The sequence below is a fragment of the Pocillopora verrucosa genome, chromosome 7, assembly GCF_036669915.1.
Source record: "Pocillopora verrucosa isolate sample1 chromosome 7, ASM3666991v2, whole genome shotgun sequence".
Lineage (NCBI taxonomy): Eukaryota > Metazoa > Cnidaria > Anthozoa > Scleractinia > Pocilloporidae > Pocillopora > Pocillopora verrucosa.
Genome location: NC_089318.1, coordinates 10234786 through 10253389, shown reverse-complemented (window position 1 = coordinate 10253389; position 18604 = coordinate 10234786). Strand labels below are relative to the sequence as shown.

Genomic DNA, 18604 nt, shown 5'->3' with positions numbered 1-18604 from the left:
AAGATAGTTTTTTTAATTTGAAGCATGAGTTCTCGTCGCAAGTCAAGATAACTTCGATAGAGAAAAAGGAAGAGACAAATTCCTTATATAGTGAAAGGTGTTCTTGCGGAAGCTTTGATGCCTATCAAAGAGCAGAATGTTTTTATTGCTGTCTGATGGTTTCGTAAATAATGAATTTTCCTTTCGACTATCAGTATCAAAATTGTTGGTGCTACCTGTCTATAGTCGTTTATCTATGGGGTAATGCTAATCCCAGTTGGATAAGAGATCGCCGTACTAATCAGGTAACTAACTCAAACTGCCAATTGCTAGCCGTCGCTTGGAGTGTCTTTATAAAACGAGAAACAAGAATATTGCAAATAAACTAGTTAACTCTGAAAGTACCCCTCAGGCCACCATCTGGTACTGGCGATGGAACTAGGAGTAAAAAAACAGCTTGTTTACTTCTTAATGATAACCACTTGCATAGTTAACAGCAAATAACAGAACCATGAAACACGTAGCGGATGTATTAGCCTATAGATATCCTTAGAGTGAACAGTCCAATATGACTTCCGAAGTTTTTATCTACTTTAAGGAACTCTCACACTACAGCTACAACCTCGCGTTTCTTCATTGCCATGACAATCAAGGCTACACCCAAAATGACTAACACTCCACCAAATATGGGCAAGGCTAATAGCAAACCACAAGACAGCTGCAGGTCTCCAAACACCTGTTATGGTAGAGAGGTGAAACAATAGCGGTAAATATTTTTTACGGAACGATGCAAGCCTAACACGGGATGAACTGACTTAGAATAGGTATTGAAGAAACAATTCCCGGGTGGATCGCACAAGGCAATCCACAGGCTGACCCGACACAAGTCGTTTCACCAAGTAAAATCATGGAATATGCACTCTTCCTCATTCATATCGTCTCCTACGACTTAGATGTGACCCCGCTGCCGCGTGTACTAAAGCAGGAAATGCCTGGGTACGAGGCAGCTTTTGTGCTAAGAAATCGCTATCGCGGGAATGTGAAACATTCTGCGGCGTTATCTTCATCTTTATCTTAAGTTGTGACCTTGACTGTTGGCCTATTGTGTGAAGTGAACTCACTCTACACAATGAACTTCGCCAATCTCGGCAACTTGGCAGTACTCTGGATGGATATTGCATATGAACCTGCATAGTTATAGCCCATCTCACCAAAGAGTGTTCTGTGGCTTAGTGGTAGCCATTGGGGCGCTAAATGCGAATGTGTGAAGCTCGATTTCCCGTGGCAGACTTAGATTTTTTCTTTCTCCCACTCGTGACGAGACAATAAAACGTTCTTTGAAGATCTTGTATTTCAACAAGAGAAGATACAAATATGTACATTTACCTTTGAAGTTAATTTCTTGGCCTTCTCTGCGTCCATGGTTGTTCCTATTTCCGTCCACGACATCGGTATTACCTTGTGGAGAAAAGTCACATTTGTGCCGGGAGCCAACAAATCTCCCGGAATGATTCCATTAAGCTGAAGACGAAGTTTAAGTTTTGTAGCAATCCCAGATATCGGCTCAATGCTTACCTGAGACAAAGAAAACTTTTTCTCAGTCGGAATAGGAATTCAGGACAGGTTGTTTAAACAGCTAACCGAGGTTAGTGCACACTTTTATCAATTTCTCTATAGTTCTGCTGACATTCTTACTTTTTGTAATTGTTTTCTCTCCATCGTCAGGTACAAACTATAAAAAATGTTACCATGGACTTAAATCGGAACCAAATTTAAATCCTAATCAACAAGGCGTACGCGCTGTTTTCAAGTCGGAGACTACGCTAAGATCTCAGCCAGTACGACCAAAAGACGCTGTCGACCCAGCTAAACAAGATGGCGTAGTTTACAGGATTCCCTGTGAATGCGGCAAGGTGTACATCGGAGAGACTGGAAGACCCATGCAAGACAGAATTAAGGAGCACGATCGAGACATTCGACTCGCCCGTACCGAGACCTCCGCCGTTTCAGAGCATGCCCACAACACCGGACAAAAGCCACTCTGGAACGAAGTAAAGTTTATCGATCGTGACCCTTATTACTACACGCGCAGGGTCAAAGAGGCAATTCATATAAGACTTCATCCTGGCAACATCAACAGGGATAGTGGAATAGAAATTCCAGAAGCGTAGATGCCCGCGATCAAAAAACACAACAGCAGGAGAGCCGTGCGACAGCGGACTGCCGAGGGAGCAAATTACTAAATGAACAGCAAGGATCGAAATAGGCCAATCAGAGCTGTTGAAAAACAGCTGAACACAGCAGAGCATCATGCTTTATAGGATCACGCATGACCAGTCGACCTCATCGCCTGAAGAAGACTAGCAGTATGCAGTCGAAACGTCGCGATCTACATCACACGTCACTACATCGTGACACAAACGAAAAACTTAGCTTTTATTGTCATTTCCACGATGAATAAGCACAACCTTTTCTACCAAATCTTAATCCTTTATAGCTCTGACCGTTTTTCGAAGAAGTGAACCCTGTGCGCTGAAAGGTCTTCTCCCCGATCTACATGTATGATCGTAAATCAAATGTACAAAAAGAGAAACAGTAATATTGCGGTTGGGATAAGATGCAAACTCAGGGGGCGGTCTTATTAGATGGCGATGTGATTAGCAGACAAGGAAGAGGCAAGGGAAAAGTGATTGAAACACTTTTCCACATTTTTGAGGTTTGTTTTCAAGATGAATGGACTCAAATCTGCTAAAATGAACTTTTGCTCCGTAGGCTAATTAATGGTTGGACTTAAATTTGGCCCATTTCATAATGAGATATGACTTACCAGTGGTTAAATTTGAACACATTCTGCCATTCGTAGTAAACTGGGCACAGCTCCAAGGTGAATTCAAAGAGGGTAAACTACAAGAATTGATCAAGCCCAGCGACCTATTTCTAGGGCAGTCCATCCTCATTTAATTTTAAACCAATTGCGATTCCATAGATCGCGGGTGGATAAAGAAGTAACCAATCCTTGTTTGCGCATTTTACTCACTTGTAATTCCCATGCAGCGTCTGCTCGTTCTCTATCGAACATTCAAGCAGCACTCGAAGTACACGTAATATTACGCTTGGGGTACTAGAGATTTTAGAATACATGTATGGCCAATCGGGGGTTTCGTCTCTTAAGTTGATTATATATTCAGTAAAGTAAACGTACGAAATGTCTTGGTTTCCGGGTGTAATGATAAGAAGGACTTACTTCCCTCTAAGAAGGAACACCCAGGGACGACATATACACTTAGAGTGTCACAACAGTCGATATTTTATGCAGTGGAAGCCTCTGATACGGCCACTGTTTAGTCGCGAATATCTAGTCGAATGAACAGCAATTATAATTTAATAATTTTGCTCGAGGTCATGACGCAAGTCCAGGCGCAGTGCAGTTAGCACTTCATGACCGAGGACCAAATATTTCCTCGTTTGGCACGACCTGAGTGAGTTAATAACCACTTTATCGTATAACCGCCGCCCTTTATTTTTCTTCCTTTTTTTCTATCACCTCGCCTCTTGCGAGGTCGTACAGCTTGTTCCTGCTCAGCTCACGTCACGGCGTAAGGCCCCCATATGGAGATTTTTTTCCAATCATTTTCAATAAAGTGGCGCAGGCTTGCACAGGTCATATGATAAAAATATGAATTTCCCCTCTGAACGTTCTATTTTCTAAATTATGTAGTCTTAGGAATATTCCCAATAAAATGATTTAACTGCTCTATGTCAGCTTACCAGAGACTCGTATTTTTGTGCGTCAGGTGTATCAAGGCCCAGATCCTTGTAAAGTGACTCTTTTCCATAAAGAAATCCCGGTAGACTGGCATAGATGGGACCTTCCAAAACCCGGCTCACATCAAAAACACCTTTTGTGAACACAGTCACGTTGTTTACCTCAACTGCAGACTCATCCAATAAGTATTTGTGCATTGAAATATGGTTTGTTTCCACCTCCTCTTTGTACTTGAAGGGAATGGCCAAACGGAAGTAAGAAATGAAAATCTCATAGCTGTTTTCTGTTGGACCATACTTGGTTGAGCAAGCTTTTAAACTTTTCCTTCCAGAAAATTGTGTGTCGTAGCCATGAACCTTGAGCTGTTCATTAGACGCTTTTGGATATAGATTGGTACTAACTGTACTTTCACCGCCTACCGCTAAGAAACAAAAGAAAGTAAAAGTGATTATTCCGCTCAAGCAAGGTATACGTCCTTGAAAAGGCCAATTCAAGTGGCTAGGGCTTATTTTGAATCTCCCGGGCGAAACAAATGTGCAGTAAATCCTCTGATTAACGTGAGACATATTTGAACAGGTCATTTAATGTTTCCAACTCTTCAAATGGGGAAGCCCCTTCCAAAGGAAAAAGTTTTATCTTTAGCCAAAATACTTCTACTCACTGAAGCTTTGAATCTGGGAAGTCGCCGATAGAATGAAATACTTTCTGCATTGTATACAGGGAATATTTTTTGTTGTAATTTCCCTTTCTTTTTTTCGCAAAAAGCCTCCACATAGCTCGCTAGCCTGCTGTGAAGCTTGGTCTCAAGTTCCTCTTCATAAGGTTATCAATTGTGGGGAAACGACCTCAAAACATTAATGGAATCAGTGTTTTACATGACTCGAATTTGACCAAAACCTTGGAAATCTTTAAGACAGGCAAGCGTAAATGAGACATTTTTTCCCTTTTCAGCCTAAAACCTTCCTCCTCACTTACGATGTTGAATTCAACCTCTTGAAGATGTCGTGAAGATATTTGAGCAAAAAAGTTCAAACTTTCGCAAACTTTACCTGCAAAAGCAAATCTGTCTCCCGTGGATTCACAGGTGTAGAATGTAGAGCTTGTTGCCACCTTCCTGGCATAAGTTTCATTGGCATGTGAGGTTACTATCCCTGGGATAGGTATTCCGGTTGGGTATCCTGGTAACCGTAGTACATACCCAATTGTCAAGTCATTCTGATTTCGAGTGGTCGTCGCCCCAAAGTTGTTTTTCTCCAGAAAAAAAAGGACATATTCACTCTCGCAATGCCGTCTGCCACGTCTCTACCTTGGCGTCACGAAATTCAGTGTAGGCCAAATCTTTGAAGGAATAAGCATCTTCGTAGCTCTTATTGAAAAATTGCAACAATCCAATTTTTTATTTGCGCTCTCTATGCAGAAGCTGAAGTCTGAAATTATCCTGCAGTCATCTATCTACCTAGAGGGCACTTCTGGCGTTTCTACGCAGGCCCTGACGATCAGGCCCCGGCAACCTAGACAAAGTTTCTCTCGTTATGGTTTTTAACGGGTAAATCCAAATTCGAAACGGAAAGCATTTTACCTTGAAAGAAGGTGTTTGATAGAACGATATAAATTATTTTCATCAAAGCTCGCGTCTCACCGTCACTTGGTAATATTACGTTGCAACACGATAATCTCTGTTTACATTTTATTAACAATTGAAAACAAACCTCTTGGTTTTCTTTCTCGAAATGATATACCTCGGAATTTATTATTTGTGACTACAGGTTTCCCTTTTAAGTATATATATTTTTTTACTTGAGGTGCGTTCCTTTGAGGAATTCAGATCAGGATATTCGGAATCCGTTTTCACATTGATCATTGAATCCACTCTGGACAGAGATTCATCGGGTTAATGATCTGCTGCGTTCCATGCATTGGGCAAGGGATTCGAAATTAGTCACTCAGAGCATCATACTCATTTTCCCCGTGCTCATAGCTTGGAGTACCTTCCATTTCGTCGTAGTAAGTAGTCGTAATTTAGCCCTGTTTTTGTCTGTATTGATTGAAATTTATCAGAAAATTGAAGAAGAAGCTTGTATACACGAATTTACCAAACTTTGTATTGTCTTACGATGTTATTTTAGAAAGAGGGAAAAAATTTAAGTTGACTCGGACTTGACTCGGCTCGAAGCTGACTTGTGAAACATTATAACTCCGTCCGTTTAAGTTGTCTTTGATGCTTCTCGTACGAACATGGCCTTTCCTTTCCAAGATGTTCATCAGCAGAAAAAACATCCTCAAAACTGTTCGCTTCTACTAGCGCTGAATCATCAGTAAATTGCTATATTCATGAAAAATTAAACAACTGCCCTACACGCAGCAACCATGATGTTTCCGTTTAAATTTTGCGCTGAGTGCATTCCACTCCCACACGCACTTAAGTTTCACGCCAACTGTCATAGTAACTGATACTGCGCACCCAAACACTGTGATCCGAGTGGTCTCGGATGAACGATCTTCATCTGGATCACACCGAAGGAAGGCACTTTGAGTGAATTTAAAGATATGCGGCAGCCAATTTGAGGAATTATTTTTCAGTAGGAAAAGCACACGATTATTTTCGTCCGTAAAAGTGCTCAGTTTACCGATTGATCCAGCAGCCAATGCTGACATAAGATAATTGATTAAATCAATTTGCCAATGGACTTTAACTGTTCTTACGGCTTGTGTTCCAAATCAGATCTTAAACAATCAAAGCGATTCATAAGTATGTTCAGCAATACTTAGTATAAACTCTAAAGAAAGTATTATGATGAAATTCGATTAGAGGACTAAAGTAAATCCCGAGGTGGTTTCCATTTCACTTTGTTAGACTGCTCCGAGAGCTTCCGAAATGTCACGGACTTACTTACTTACTATCGCAAAGCGCGTTACTGGATGTAAGCCACAAAGCAAAAAATAATTGCCATCATAGAGGGATGCTAAGGCGTTGAATATGAAAATATCTTTGTTGTTAAGGTATCACGGCTAAGCTTCCGCCTTCCTCTAAGGTAAGGGCTGGGAGAATTATGTTCTTCAACTCCTCCTCCGTGTTTTATATATATATATATATATATATATATATATATATATATGTATGTATTCCTGTTGCTGAGTTAAACATGAATGACAGCGAGTTACAGTAAGCCTTCAAAATTCGCTGAAGCAGAAAAGTCGAGCTGCACTCTAATTTGCATTGCTGCAATGATATAGTGTTGACTTTACCGTGGACTTACCAGATTATCACGGAACGCTGGAACAAAAACTGTCAAACACCAACTTAGTTTGCTAAAAAAATGGTAAAAACCAAAAGTTCCCCAGAGAACGAGGTTGGTTCAATTGATCTCGTCGTGCTGCCAAACTCAAAAGGGTTCCGTTCTGACTACGACGTGCGTGTTCGCTTTTAAGCTGTCGACCAAAGGTCAATCTTTCGTATTAGTAAATTAAAACCGAGCACTAGGGTCACTTCGGTTTCCGCTGCTCTAAGGATTTCATTGTACTCTGCACCCAGAAAATTAGTGTACATGCGTCGGTCGAACCTTCTGAGAATAGATGCACTCACAGGCAAGAGGAAATTCTGGAAATCCAGCAATTTCATCAAAAATGTAACATCCTGAATTATGCCTGTTTAAGCATGTACTTCTTTTCCAGTGAGAACGAAAGATCAAAAGGCATTTTCAAATCAGTCAAAACTTACAAGCATGCTGATAACTGATGTCAGACCGGTTGCTATTGCAATCCAATAGCAGTAAAGTGAACGATGTGAAAGACTACCGCTAGATGTCTCAAATGTTGTGGAACCACAAGTGTTATCAGCAGCCATTCTGTGCGGTTTTTTTGAAAAGTAGGTTAAGTTATGTTTACCACCTTGTTTATAAACCAAAGTTCTTAACTGGGGAAACTCATTCACATAAAAAAGAAAAAATGTAAGAAAGAAATTGTGGGGCTTTTAAAAATGAGGAAGAGTAAATATATTCACATTCCTCTTTGACCCTTCGTAGTTATCGAGCTGAAATTTGTTTTCGACATCCTACCATGTTTGCCCATATAATTGGTTGCTTAAAATTCTAGGTCTTGACATTAAACACTGCCACCATCATTGAGCAGCAGCGGTCCTACAGTAAAACAAATGTATGCTCAGAGGATCGTGGGTACTGCCACGGAAAATGTCGGCACTTATCACTCAATATTGGAAACTTCTTGATTCTCGATCAAAGATTCTGTCAATTGCCGTCTCGACTTTTTGTCGTAACACGACGCCAACTCAAAGTTACAAGATAATCTGTTACTAACAACAGAGTTAATAACGTAAATTGGCCACGGTTAGGTAAGTAGGTAAATAAGTAAGTAAAAAATTTATTTAGAGAGGGTAACACACGACAGTATGACTGATAAACCAGGAACCTTTTATGCTACATATCTACCGAGTAATCATGAAATAATTAAGAATAGTACAAAGTATGAATATCAATCGCAAAACGTCTATCATCTACAGCTAAAAATGTATGTATACAAAATTAATTCAAACCACATACTTATATTTTTCTATTCACAACACTATGCTAAGAAATGTTTTTTCATGGCCGAACTAAAGGAACTGATGTTGTCCCTCGAAGAGTTTTAAAGCAGACTTTTCGAGCGTTCACCTTTCGTAATTTTCGGAAGCTATTTGTAACACACTGATAGGCATGGGTGCAGCGCTTTCTCTCCGTTCAACGCAATTTTTTCCAGAATAAGGAATAAGGCTCCTTCCTTCCTTCCTTTGCTTTTAAGTTAGACATGGCCTCAAATCTATTTGGCCAGCTCAGTGAATATATCAATGATACTGATTTGATACTGAGCAGACCAGGAAAGGGCAACGTACGAAAGAAAAAAAATTCCAAGGAAATCTATCAGAAAAAACCAAACACGGGCAAGAAAGGAATAAAGCAGAATATGTTTTCATCCATTCCAAGAAATGAAGAATGTTCGCGGAGAAAGCGCTGATGTGTGAGCAGATATTATTAGGATGCTCATGCAACTGTTCCCACAAGCTCAGGTAAGTTACTATTACACCTTCATAATTTCAATAAAACGGTCAAAAGTAGAGCGCCACGATCACGCTTTAACAAGGGAGCTGATAATCAGAATTGACTTCCTTCTTGATTTGTGCTTAAAGAGGAAATAATGTACTTTTTCACCGCTACAGGTGCATGATGGTGTACTCAGCTCAAAGCTTTCTGAAGCAAACAAAATCCTCAAAATGACGCAAACGATGCTAAGATTTTTTATCCCTGTTAGTTTAAAAATCAGGCAGACAAGTACATCTACTTATTTAAATCTCTAAAAACCATACAACCATTTAATTATAAAATAACAGAAGATTACCAATTTCTTTGCGAATTCGATTGTGTTTTCTTTAAGGTTTTTTGGTGCTCCTTCTGCGTTATTGTGCTCCCAAGAAGAGCCATGACGTCAAGACAATAATTCAGTAGAGGCTTTTGTTACCTAAATCATTCTAAAACGGAAAAAGAGCTAAAATGTCGAAAAATGTAGAATAAAACACATTGCAAAGCCAATTTGAAAAACCTCAGCTCAAAAGGGAGCGGGATTAACTTTCTGTCGCATTTGGTTAATTTTGTTGCTATCTTTTACCCAGAACAATAAGATCAGGGAAGGTTTTCGGTGACTTTCTTCCATGCACATTTTAGATACCTGAAACACGAGCCATTTCACTCAATATACCTCCCTCTCTTCTCACTAATAAATCAAACTTGCCAAATTCGCGTATTTCTCCATTTTCTAAAACCAAAATCATATCACAATCTTTAATTGAGCTCAGGCGGTGAGCTATGGTAATTACGGTACAGTCCTTCAGTTTCTCGCGTACCACCCTCCACATTTTGTGCTCTGTTTCTGGATCTACGTGTGCAGTGGGTTCATCCAAGATGATGATCTTGCTTTGGTGTAACAAGACACGAGCCAAACAAATCAACTGCCTTTCTCCTACGCTGATATCTGCGCCATGTTCGGAAAGCTTGTAATCCAACTGTCCTTCCAGGCTCTCAACTACGTCTTTCAGTTGAGTGTCTCTCAATGCTTGCCATAAATCCTTGTCTTGAAACTGCTCCAAAAGATCGAGATTTTTTCTCAGCGTTCCACTGAATAGGACTGGACTTTGTCCAAGAACCGATATGCATCGTCGAGCTTCTTGAATGTTAATATCCATTATGGGAATATCGTCAACCATTATCTGTCCATCAGCATCTGGCATGCGCAGTAGAGCTGCCAAAACAGAAGTCTTTCCTGCACCTGTACGGCCTGCAATACCGATCTTCGTTCCGCCTTTGATTTCAAGGTTAATTTTCTTTAGTACTTGAGGTCCTCCCGGGTAATATGTCAGTGATACATCTTTAAAGGTGATTTTCCCTTCGCGTGGCCAGTGTTCTGGGGGACGTTTTTCTACTTTGTATCCAGGCTCAGAGTCAAGCTTAGTGTACGTCATAACTCGTTCCACTGACGTCATGAGATTATCAACATTCACGCTTCTTCTCACTGCCGTTTGGGTTGTGTCTGTGATTTGGACGACGTAAACAAGTGCAAGAGTGGCAACGGCTGATTATAAAGGAAAATTGAAAATGTAAACATTGACTACTTGTAATGAACCGTGTCACAGAGTACAATTTTTATTAGGAAGAGAATTACAACGTAGTTTTGAAAGTTTATATTTTCTATAAACCTTCCATGCACGGACAATATGGAAGTAAAAAGTAAAATTGGGGATTAGGATCGTGGGGGGGGGAGGGGGGGGGCTTTGTATCCAACGAGAAAAAGCCGCATTAAAATTCCCCTTAGGTTCAGTAAAAGGGTCTCATTTATCTTTAGTTTTTTGGTGGAAAAAGACCAGATTTATACACGCCATTGCAGGAAACAAAAAAACAAACAAACTCCCACAACTTTAAAACATGCATCTGAATTACTTATAATTACTTTCATCGCCATTTACTGATTGAGCATAGGTATTCTTTGTACACTAATCGTCGAAGCGAATAATGCTTTCCGTTGGATCATTTAATGTTTTCGAAGAAAAAATTGTCGAGACAGTCATTGAGCTTGAGTTTGTTTGCCAAACCAGTACCGTTAAGTTTTTTTTCAAAAGTGTACATGCGCTCTTTTTTCTTTCGTGCTCTCTAATTGACAGGTGTCAGATTGTGACAGATACTTGTAATTATTCACCAGCTCAGGTCGGTCCATATTGGGACAAACTTTGCCTTCTGTATTGAGAACCTTTTATCTTAATTAGGAACTCCCGTAAATATATATATGTAATTCTGTAGTTTCCCACAGGAGAATAAACTGTCCCTTCTATGAGATACTAATAATTATATAACCATTCTCATTTTCATTATCTTCATAATAAAAATGGCAGTTGGAAAATCGACAGCAATACCTGCAAAGCTTAAGCAATCACTAGAGACTGGAAGAACGACCACTGAAAGAGAGATGAACATTTACGCACAAGCGCGGCCTAGAATTCTCGTCGTCGTCCACTCGTCGGCGACAACGGCAGAAGCAATAGCTTCTCGTCATCGAGAGGTGTTTCAACTTGCGAAGAGTTTCAACGGGCGAAAGAGTAAGATTTTTCACTCAACTTAGGAAGCGGCCAGAGTACTCAAAAAGTGGGAAGAAACAATCGACTACGTCTCGGCGTAGTGGCTCGTGGTGGCTCCAGACAGGACCTATCGTTTTTCCAACTGGTGAAAAATGCGGTACGCGCTACCTGATTGGCTCCCAGCTTCTTCGACGAGCTGGTGAAGGAAAATTTACTTCGCACGTTTTAGTGTGTAAATTTCAGTTACAATTTTTCATAGTATGCATTGTGACCCATAAACGTGCAATTGGGAATCCCACTGCGATAGAGGGCCTGATTGATACATTTTGACTTCGCGAACGGGACTCTGCGCGCAATGCTCGACGAGTTCGCTTGAAATTTACGAAAAAAATCTGACGAGTCTCCTGGCCGAAACGAAACGCCGCGTCATCTCAGCCACGAAATCGTTTAAATTAAAAGGTTTAAATCAAAAAACAGTAAAACCTTTATTAAGCGGTCACCCACGAGAAGTGGCTAGGTAACCGCTTAATACAGGTTAACCGCTCAATACAACTCTCACAGAATAGGGTATTATAAGGAATTGATGGTAAAGGTCATTATGTGCTATAATTGACCCCTTAATGTACAAAAATTTTCTCAATAAAACAATCAACATTAATAACGGGAGATAAATATGAATTAATATTACGAGAAGGATTATTCTTAGACTTGTTTGAGTGGTCCGCTTTAAAGAACTGTTTAATACAGGTGGAAGACGATACAAACAGGCCGATGGGACTCAGTGAAAGGTGACCACGACCGCTAAATAGAGGTGACCGCTTGATAGAAGTGAACGCTAAAAAGAGGTGAAAATTCGTGTAAATAAGGGGTAAAAAATTTTGGCAGTAAGACAACTGACCGCTTAATACATAGTGACCGCTAATTACGGTGCCGCTTAATACAGGTTCGACTGTAAGAAGAAAGAGACAGTGGTATCGATGATAAGATTTCAGAGCTCGATTTTCTTTTAGGAGAAATACTTAAAAATGAAATAACTAAGAAAGGCAAAGTTTTCAATGCGCCCGAAGGATGTCATATCTTTATACGAAGCAAAGCTAACCGAAATTTCAAACGCCGTCATCTTTAAATAACTACGTCGCTTTAGTTTCCTTTTGCCGCCAAAAACAACGACCTTGTTTTCGTCTCTCGTTCTCTGCGCTTACTGATCTCATCGTCGTTCTCTTCTTCAAAGTTTCTTAAACTTCCTAAAATAATGATAAAAGGGACGGCGAAGACAACAGCAACGGTGACTGCAACGGCAATGACGACGATAATGAATGCTAATAATAATGATGCTAAAAGTCAACTTCTCATTAAGAAACCAAAGATTTCTCTAACTTAGAGTTAATGACTTTTTATGTTCGTTGACAGTGAACCGAAAACATTCCCTCTCTTTAATACTTACCGGCATCTTGGGCCACAAACACTGCTGCTGCAGCAACTGAACCAACTATTAGGGAAGCAACAACGTCCAGGCGCACTCCGAGCCATCTGGCACTGGCCATCACCATGATAGATATCTGATTATGGGTATCTTGGTATCTACGAAAAGAAATTGGTAATTGTTTAGCGTGTTTCCGCAACTTGTTTGTTTAAATGTGCAACCAGAAATTCCTTTTTTTTAACAAGGCATCACTTCTACAGAAAGAAACCGCTAACGTACCTATATAACTCATGGACAAAGTCTCTCTGCCTATTTCTTGTCCGAATTGTATCCAATCCATTCAAAGTCTCCGATATGTGGGAGAAAACAGGGCTGCGGCTGATTGATTCCAACCTTTTTAACTCTCGGGACGTTTTCGAGTAATACTTGGAGACGAACGCCACAAAAGTCATCAACGGAATAATGACGAACAGGAGCCAAGGATTTGCAACAGTTGGTATAAGTATCGTACAAATAGCTTGTAATGATGACTGAATTGACAACAGAAACTCTTTGGGTAAAAGCTCGTCCATGCAGCCAATGTCTTTCGAGAACCGATTGAGGATTCTTCCTACTGGATTTGAATCAAAAAACAACACTGGTGATCGTAGAAGAGCTACTACCATCAAGTCATGGAGACTTTCAGAACATTTCAGAGAAACCCATAGGAAAGTATATGCTCGAACGAAGGCGAGCATAACGCACCCACTGACAAGACAAGTGTAGATGATAATGTTTATCTTGTTTCTCTGATCTTCTGGAAGCTTCTTCGTCATAAGCGAGAGCCAAACATCGGGAGCGACAATTATTGCTGAAATTAAAACAAACCAATTAAGTTTCCACTAGGTCCAATGCTACAGGGGTGACTATATAATATCTAGATTTAGCCAAGCCTAAAAGCGGAGCTCGCATTTTTTTCCCTGCACGTCTCAAAGGCACAACGTCTCGCCCCGGCCGGGACTAGAACCCGGGTCGTCCGACTCAGAGCCCAGTGCACTGACCACTAGACTACTGAACAAAGCCGTGGCGTTGGCGTGCCCGCGGTACAGTTGACCACGCATGTTAAAAGTAGCACCTTGTACGGTCGAACGGTCGTACATCCAAATTTTTTCGGCTTGATGGGTTACTACTATTTTGTATAATTATGGGGCTACGCTCTGCGAGCTCCGTTATAAGTAGAACCTTTCCATAACTGGATGGATAGTCTTTCTAAAGTCCATGTCTACAAGTAGAGTGTATTAGTTTTCATATACGACAACAACTTTCACTACCCATTGACAGTTGAACCTTCGCATCTAACTTGAAATACGTTGCCACATCAGTTCAAAACAAAAACTCTTCTTGATTTACGAGTTTAGCATGGGTAACTCATTTTCTCTCGATCTACTGTCAACCTAGGTTCACGTTTTCCTTGACGTGGAGAACAAAGTGCACCCTCATATCCTACTACCTCAGCCATAAACAAGCTGTAAAAAATGCAAATCTCCATGCATAAGGAGTCTTTATGTAGGACTGATTGGGATCGTGGTTCATTTTTTAATTAATTGTCTTCAGCTGTTTATATCACGAAAGAATCTACTATGGCTTCCACAACTACATGGATAGCCTTTAAGAGTAAAGTACCGTCATTGAAAGCAAGGCATGAAAACTTACACATTTACATCGTTCCATACACAAAACAGAAAATAGTAATTGATGAAGATAATGATAACTTATTAAAGAAAAATATTGTTTATCGGCCAACATGTAAAAACATTCTACTTCTAGATGATCTCGATTCCGAACGCCGTAAGATAATAAACAGCAATTAGGTTATAGCGGGTCTCTTGTCTAAAGTTGACTTCTTTTGCATTTTCCATGAAATACAGTCGGCCTTCAGATCACATAAGAAAGGCTTACCTTGCGCAATGGGGAACAAACATATCACAGCAATGATTCCCATAGAGTGAATTCCACTGCTGAAGTAGTCCCAATAAAGCTTCGTTGACACCCTTCCGATGGTACGATCCTCATCTGATATTGTCAGGCCCTTCTCTCCAGTGGATGGTGGATCTTTTTCGTCACTACTATCGATCGATTTCTCTTCTTGATCATTATATTTCTTGTCGAATGTCGAATCTTTTGGAGCCTTCTGATGTAGTAGATTAACAAGCGTATTAAGAAAACCTTTCCCTTGAAGATCAGTGAAAGTACCCCTCCCTAAAACACGGCCTTTGTATAAGACTACCACTTCAGTTGCCTCTTTCATGTGCTGCTCTTGATGAGAGATTAACACCCTGGTTTTGTCGCTCAGGAAGTCTTGGATACAGTTTTTAAAGATGTGTTGACCAACTTTAAAGTCCAAAGCACTGAAAGGGTCGTCCAACAAATAAAGATCTGCATCAGCGTACACTGCGCGAGCTAAACTTACTCTTGCCTGCTGACCGCCGCTAAGAACTTCACCGCGTACTCCAACAACAGTTAAGTCTCCATTGGGCATTTCCTGCATGTCCTTAACAAGTGCACACGCTCGGAGCACTCTCTTATACATCTGCTCATCGTATGGCAGACCAAACAAGATATTTTCCCGAATTGTCCCGGAGAAGACCCATGCAATCTGTGGAACGTAAGCAAGTTTTTCTGGGCGAGTCAGTGTTCCCTTTTTTTTTGGTACCTCTCCGGCGATGGCTGAGAGAAGAGTAGATTTCCCACTTCCCACTGGTCCAGTAATAACTGCCAAGCTTTTTGATTCTGTTATAAGGTCGATATTTTCTAAGATATATTCCTCTTCTCGACTGACCTGCATGCATGTCAAATTCGACACACACAAACCTATTGCCATGCCCCGCTCATTCATTGCATCGTCAAAGTGATTGACTTCGACTCTTTCCTCGTGATCCTTCAATCTGCTTTTTAACTCTTTCAATTCAGATTTACTTTCGTCAGACGTGTAATCACATGAGACTGCAGGCAAATCTTTTAAGAGGAGGAAATCTTCTATTCTAAGAAGCGATACATAAGCTTCGTATATTTGCAGCCAACCATAGGCCAAGAAACAGCAAGGATTTAGTCTTTGAGCACCAATGAAAGCGAGTAGCATGGTGACATTCACAGGTGTTAGGGTATGTCCTGTTAATAAAAAAGTCAGGACAGACACCAAGAGTGCTATAGGTCCTGAAGAGCCTTCCAAAGCGACAAGAGCTGTCAAAACCGCATTTTTCTTAATAAGGATTTTGATTTCATTCCTAAAACCCAAATCAGACATTAAATGTCTTTTAATTTCCCGTTCGATGAAATGCATGTGATAGTGTTCACACTTATATCGCTGCTAGTCGGAGTACTCGTTCCCTTAATCAGCGGTCGAAATAAAACAAAGTATGATTGGATATTGAAATTTAATAATAAGTCATATATTATGTGGCTCTCAGATTAAATTTGCTCATTTCGAATTTACTTGCTTTTGAACCAAAATACATGGCTATCCGTTTCTGAAGAAACGGTCCGTACGGTAAAATCCTGTCCAGGTAAGAACCAACTGATCACAACGCTCGGTTTTACCTCAAGACCAACTCACCTTAGTTTCTGTTTGTTTGCAAATCTAAAAATTTTCAACTGGTATTAATGAGCATCATTTCTATATTGTATCTCGTCATTACGCTCATTATGCCTTTTACAAGACATTAGGTTAATCACTGACTCGTAAGTACGGAAACTTAAACATGAGAGGTAAGATCGTCTTTTGCTTACCTGCGTGAATATTTTATCCTTGCTCTGTATTCACTCTCGCATGTGTACATTTTGATGGCGCGAATTCCAGAAATCACTTGGTTCATCAAAGAGAGGCGTAGACCCGACATTTCTGCTGTCCTCACTCGTAATACACCGTTCATGTAGGATAACCCAGCAAAGTATACAATAAGAAGACTAAGAGAAATGAAGCCCATAAGTGCTTGCCAGCCAATGAGGTGCAGGAGTAAGGATGGTAACGCCAAAAACTCTACAGTTGAAGAAACCGTCAGAAAAACATATTTGACAGTTTCGCCTTCCATTCGCTGAACGTCATTGGATAAAAGCTCAATTACGTAACATGTCGTGGCTTTCAATAAACCGTGTTTACTCAGAAGTAACATCTACGAAAAAAAAATATCAGGGGTTAACCTATTATCGAAATATCTTTGTCTTCGTCGTGACTATCAAACCATGTACAGGACGGAAGACAATGAGCGCAATATTTCCTCACTCCATGGGGCAAATATTTTATGACAAACCAGCCTCAATTTCCGTATGATGAAAGTTTAAAGTCGGCGATAATTTTGGAGCCTATCCTCCAAGTGTCAAGAGGAGAGACGAAAGACAAAGCAAGTGGCAGTACCACTGAGAAATGCTGGTTTGAGGACATGTGATTCATTAGGAGCTAGGTTTCCGATCTGTCTGCAAATTTCTCCGATCTATCAATTGTTTTTGTTGATTTTTCTTTTTGTTTAAAATGGATTTTCACATCAACGCTCAAATTTACTTTAGAGTGAAATTTAACGCAGCTGAGTGCCCCCGTGAAGACTGGTTTTACAGCAATGTCCTTCTATATACTTAGTATTAGCTCACCAATCACCCATTCAATTCAATTGCAGCAAGCTAACAGACAGCACTGCAGTCTTCCCAACCTTCTTTTTTGTTTGAAGACTGGACCGCTTTTTCGTGAATAAAGTAACTATTTTAGTATGTTAAGGTGAAGTAAGGTAAGGCACGTTGATGCAAAGCCAAGATTTAGTTGTCTTCACCCGGTTGTTTTAATTTAACCTTAGCAATTTCCTTTGGCGTTCCGTCGGCTGCGTCAACTTAGCGGCACTTTCTATGAGGATACTTAGAGACTATCCATTTACCTACCTTATGGTAAATTAGACCTTTAAGGGCGCAACTCACTCTGATTCCCGTCAACTCGCCTCTATAACAAACGTGATGATGTCCCATAGCTTGAAACAAACTGGTAATGAACATGGCCAGAGCTGAGAGATAAGCAAGATTGTTCTGTGCTTGAGATGAAAGGAGTGCGGAAATAATATATGTTATCAGCAGAATAAGAGAAATCTTAGACACTGAGTACATAGCACCCGACAATGAAAAGATAATAATATCCTTGACGGAGAGCATCTTCAGAACGCTTTTCCAAAGTCTTGGCTTCTCTCCTTTTTCTATGCACTTGGTTTTCTCTTTGTTCCAGTTTGATTGAAGTTTTTCGGTCGCAGCACAAGTTGTGTTTTCAGTGGAATGAGGTACAAAGTCACTCTCCCGTAAGGCCCGTTTACTGCCAGTTTTAAAGGTGCTGTCCATCCAGCTAAAAAGAAGATAAGACAAGAAGCCTTGTTTCGGACTTTGGTCAGCGCTTGAAATTTTCTGGTACTTATTCCTTGCCATGTCTGTGTGGGAAATTTGCAAACTGACGAAGAAAAAACTTCCATTGAACTAATATAAGATGAAGGTAAACGACTGCACTATGTCATCCTCTATAAAGGGGGTAAGTTTCTAAAGAAACTGTGGTGCTGTGTCGGTGGGAGAGTAAAGCGGTTAATTTAGTGTTAACAGCTGAGTTGAAAACTTAAATTGGCCACCATAAAGAGTAAAAAAGCTGACGTCTCGAGCGTTAGCCCAAATCGTCGTTAGATCATCATAAATAATCTTCTAGGTAATAATTTTTTTCACAAATGGGAATGATGTACTTAGTGCTGGTAAAATCACGACATGGATCGTCTACCTTCAAACTGGAATTATTAGTGTGTCGCTATGTTGAATGGTATGACGTGTTAGGGTT

At 40.3% G+C, this 18604-nt stretch overlaps 3 protein-coding genes across 3 annotated transcripts in view; all 3 read right to left on the bottom strand.

The window, feature by feature from the left end:
* The window catches only part of LOC131770724 (platelet glycoprotein 4-like), a 7777-nt gene extending 188 nt beyond the window's left edge, over positions 1-7589 (bottom strand). The window contains exons 1-6 of the mRNA XM_066170135.1: positions 7464-7589; positions 4795-5047; positions 3748-4166; positions 1366-1554; positions 602-715; positions 1-417 (exon numbers count right to left, since the gene is read on the bottom strand). The exon at positions 1-417 is cut by the window's left edge and continues 188 nt beyond it. Of these exons, the coding sequence (XP_066026232.1) occupies positions 388-417; positions 602-715; positions 1366-1554; positions 3748-4166; positions 4795-5047; positions 7464-7589 (1131 nt within the window). The 3' untranslated portion in view covers positions 1-387. The remainder of the gene's footprint in view (positions 418-601; positions 716-1365; positions 1555-3747; positions 4167-4794; positions 5048-7463) is intronic.
* A 1076-nt stretch (positions 7590-8665) lies between these two features.
* LOC131770712 (ATP-binding cassette sub-family C member 4-like) lies at positions 8666-16014 on the bottom strand. The gene is made up of 4 exons (XM_059086426.2): positions 14719-16014; positions 13060-13630; positions 12802-12938; positions 8666-10360 (listed from the first exon to the last, which is right to left on the bottom strand). The coding sequence occupies exons 1-4, from the start codon at positions 15896-15898 to the stop codon at positions 9453-9455; spliced, it is 2796 nt and encodes a 931-aa protein (XP_058942409.2). The 5' UTR covers positions 15899-16014; the 3' UTR covers positions 8666-9452.
* A 527-nt stretch (positions 16015-16541) lies between these two features.
* On the bottom strand, positions 16542-18210 carry LOC136282492 (ATP-binding cassette sub-family C member 4-like). The gene is made up of 2 exons (XM_066170134.1): positions 17683-18210; positions 16542-16928 (listed from the first exon to the last, which is right to left on the bottom strand). Exons 1-2 carry the CDS (start codon positions 18208-18210, stop codon positions 16542-16544), a joined length of 915 nt encoding a protein of 304 aa, XP_066026231.1.
* Between the last annotated feature and the right edge of the window lie 394 nt (positions 18211-18604).

What these genes read in the sequence shown, in the direction of transcription:
- LOC136282492 (XM_066170134.1), bottom strand. Translation starts at nt 18,210, where the DNA reads ATGGCAAGGAATAAGTACCAGAAAATTTCAAGCGCTGACCAAAGTCCG. An exon ending in AAGGTCTAATTTACCATAAG is followed by an intron (nt 16,929 to 17,682) that starts GTAGGTAAATGG and finishes TTTTTTTCGTAG; the next exon opens with ATGTTACTTCTGAGTAAACA.
- LOC131770712 (XM_059086426.2), bottom strand. Translation starts at nt 15,898, where the DNA reads ATGCTACTCGCTTTCATTGGTGCTCAAAGACTAAATCCTTGCTGTTTC. An exon ending in TTTGTCCATGAGTTATATAG is followed by an intron (nt 12,939 to 13,059) that starts GTACGTTAGCGG and finishes TTCTTTTCGTAG; the next exon opens with ATACCAAGATACCCATAATC. An exon ending in GTTTGTGGCCCAAGATGCCG is followed by an intron (nt 10,361 to 12,801) that starts GTAAGTATTAAA and finishes CTTTATAATCAG; the next exon opens with CCGTTGCCACTCTTGCACTT.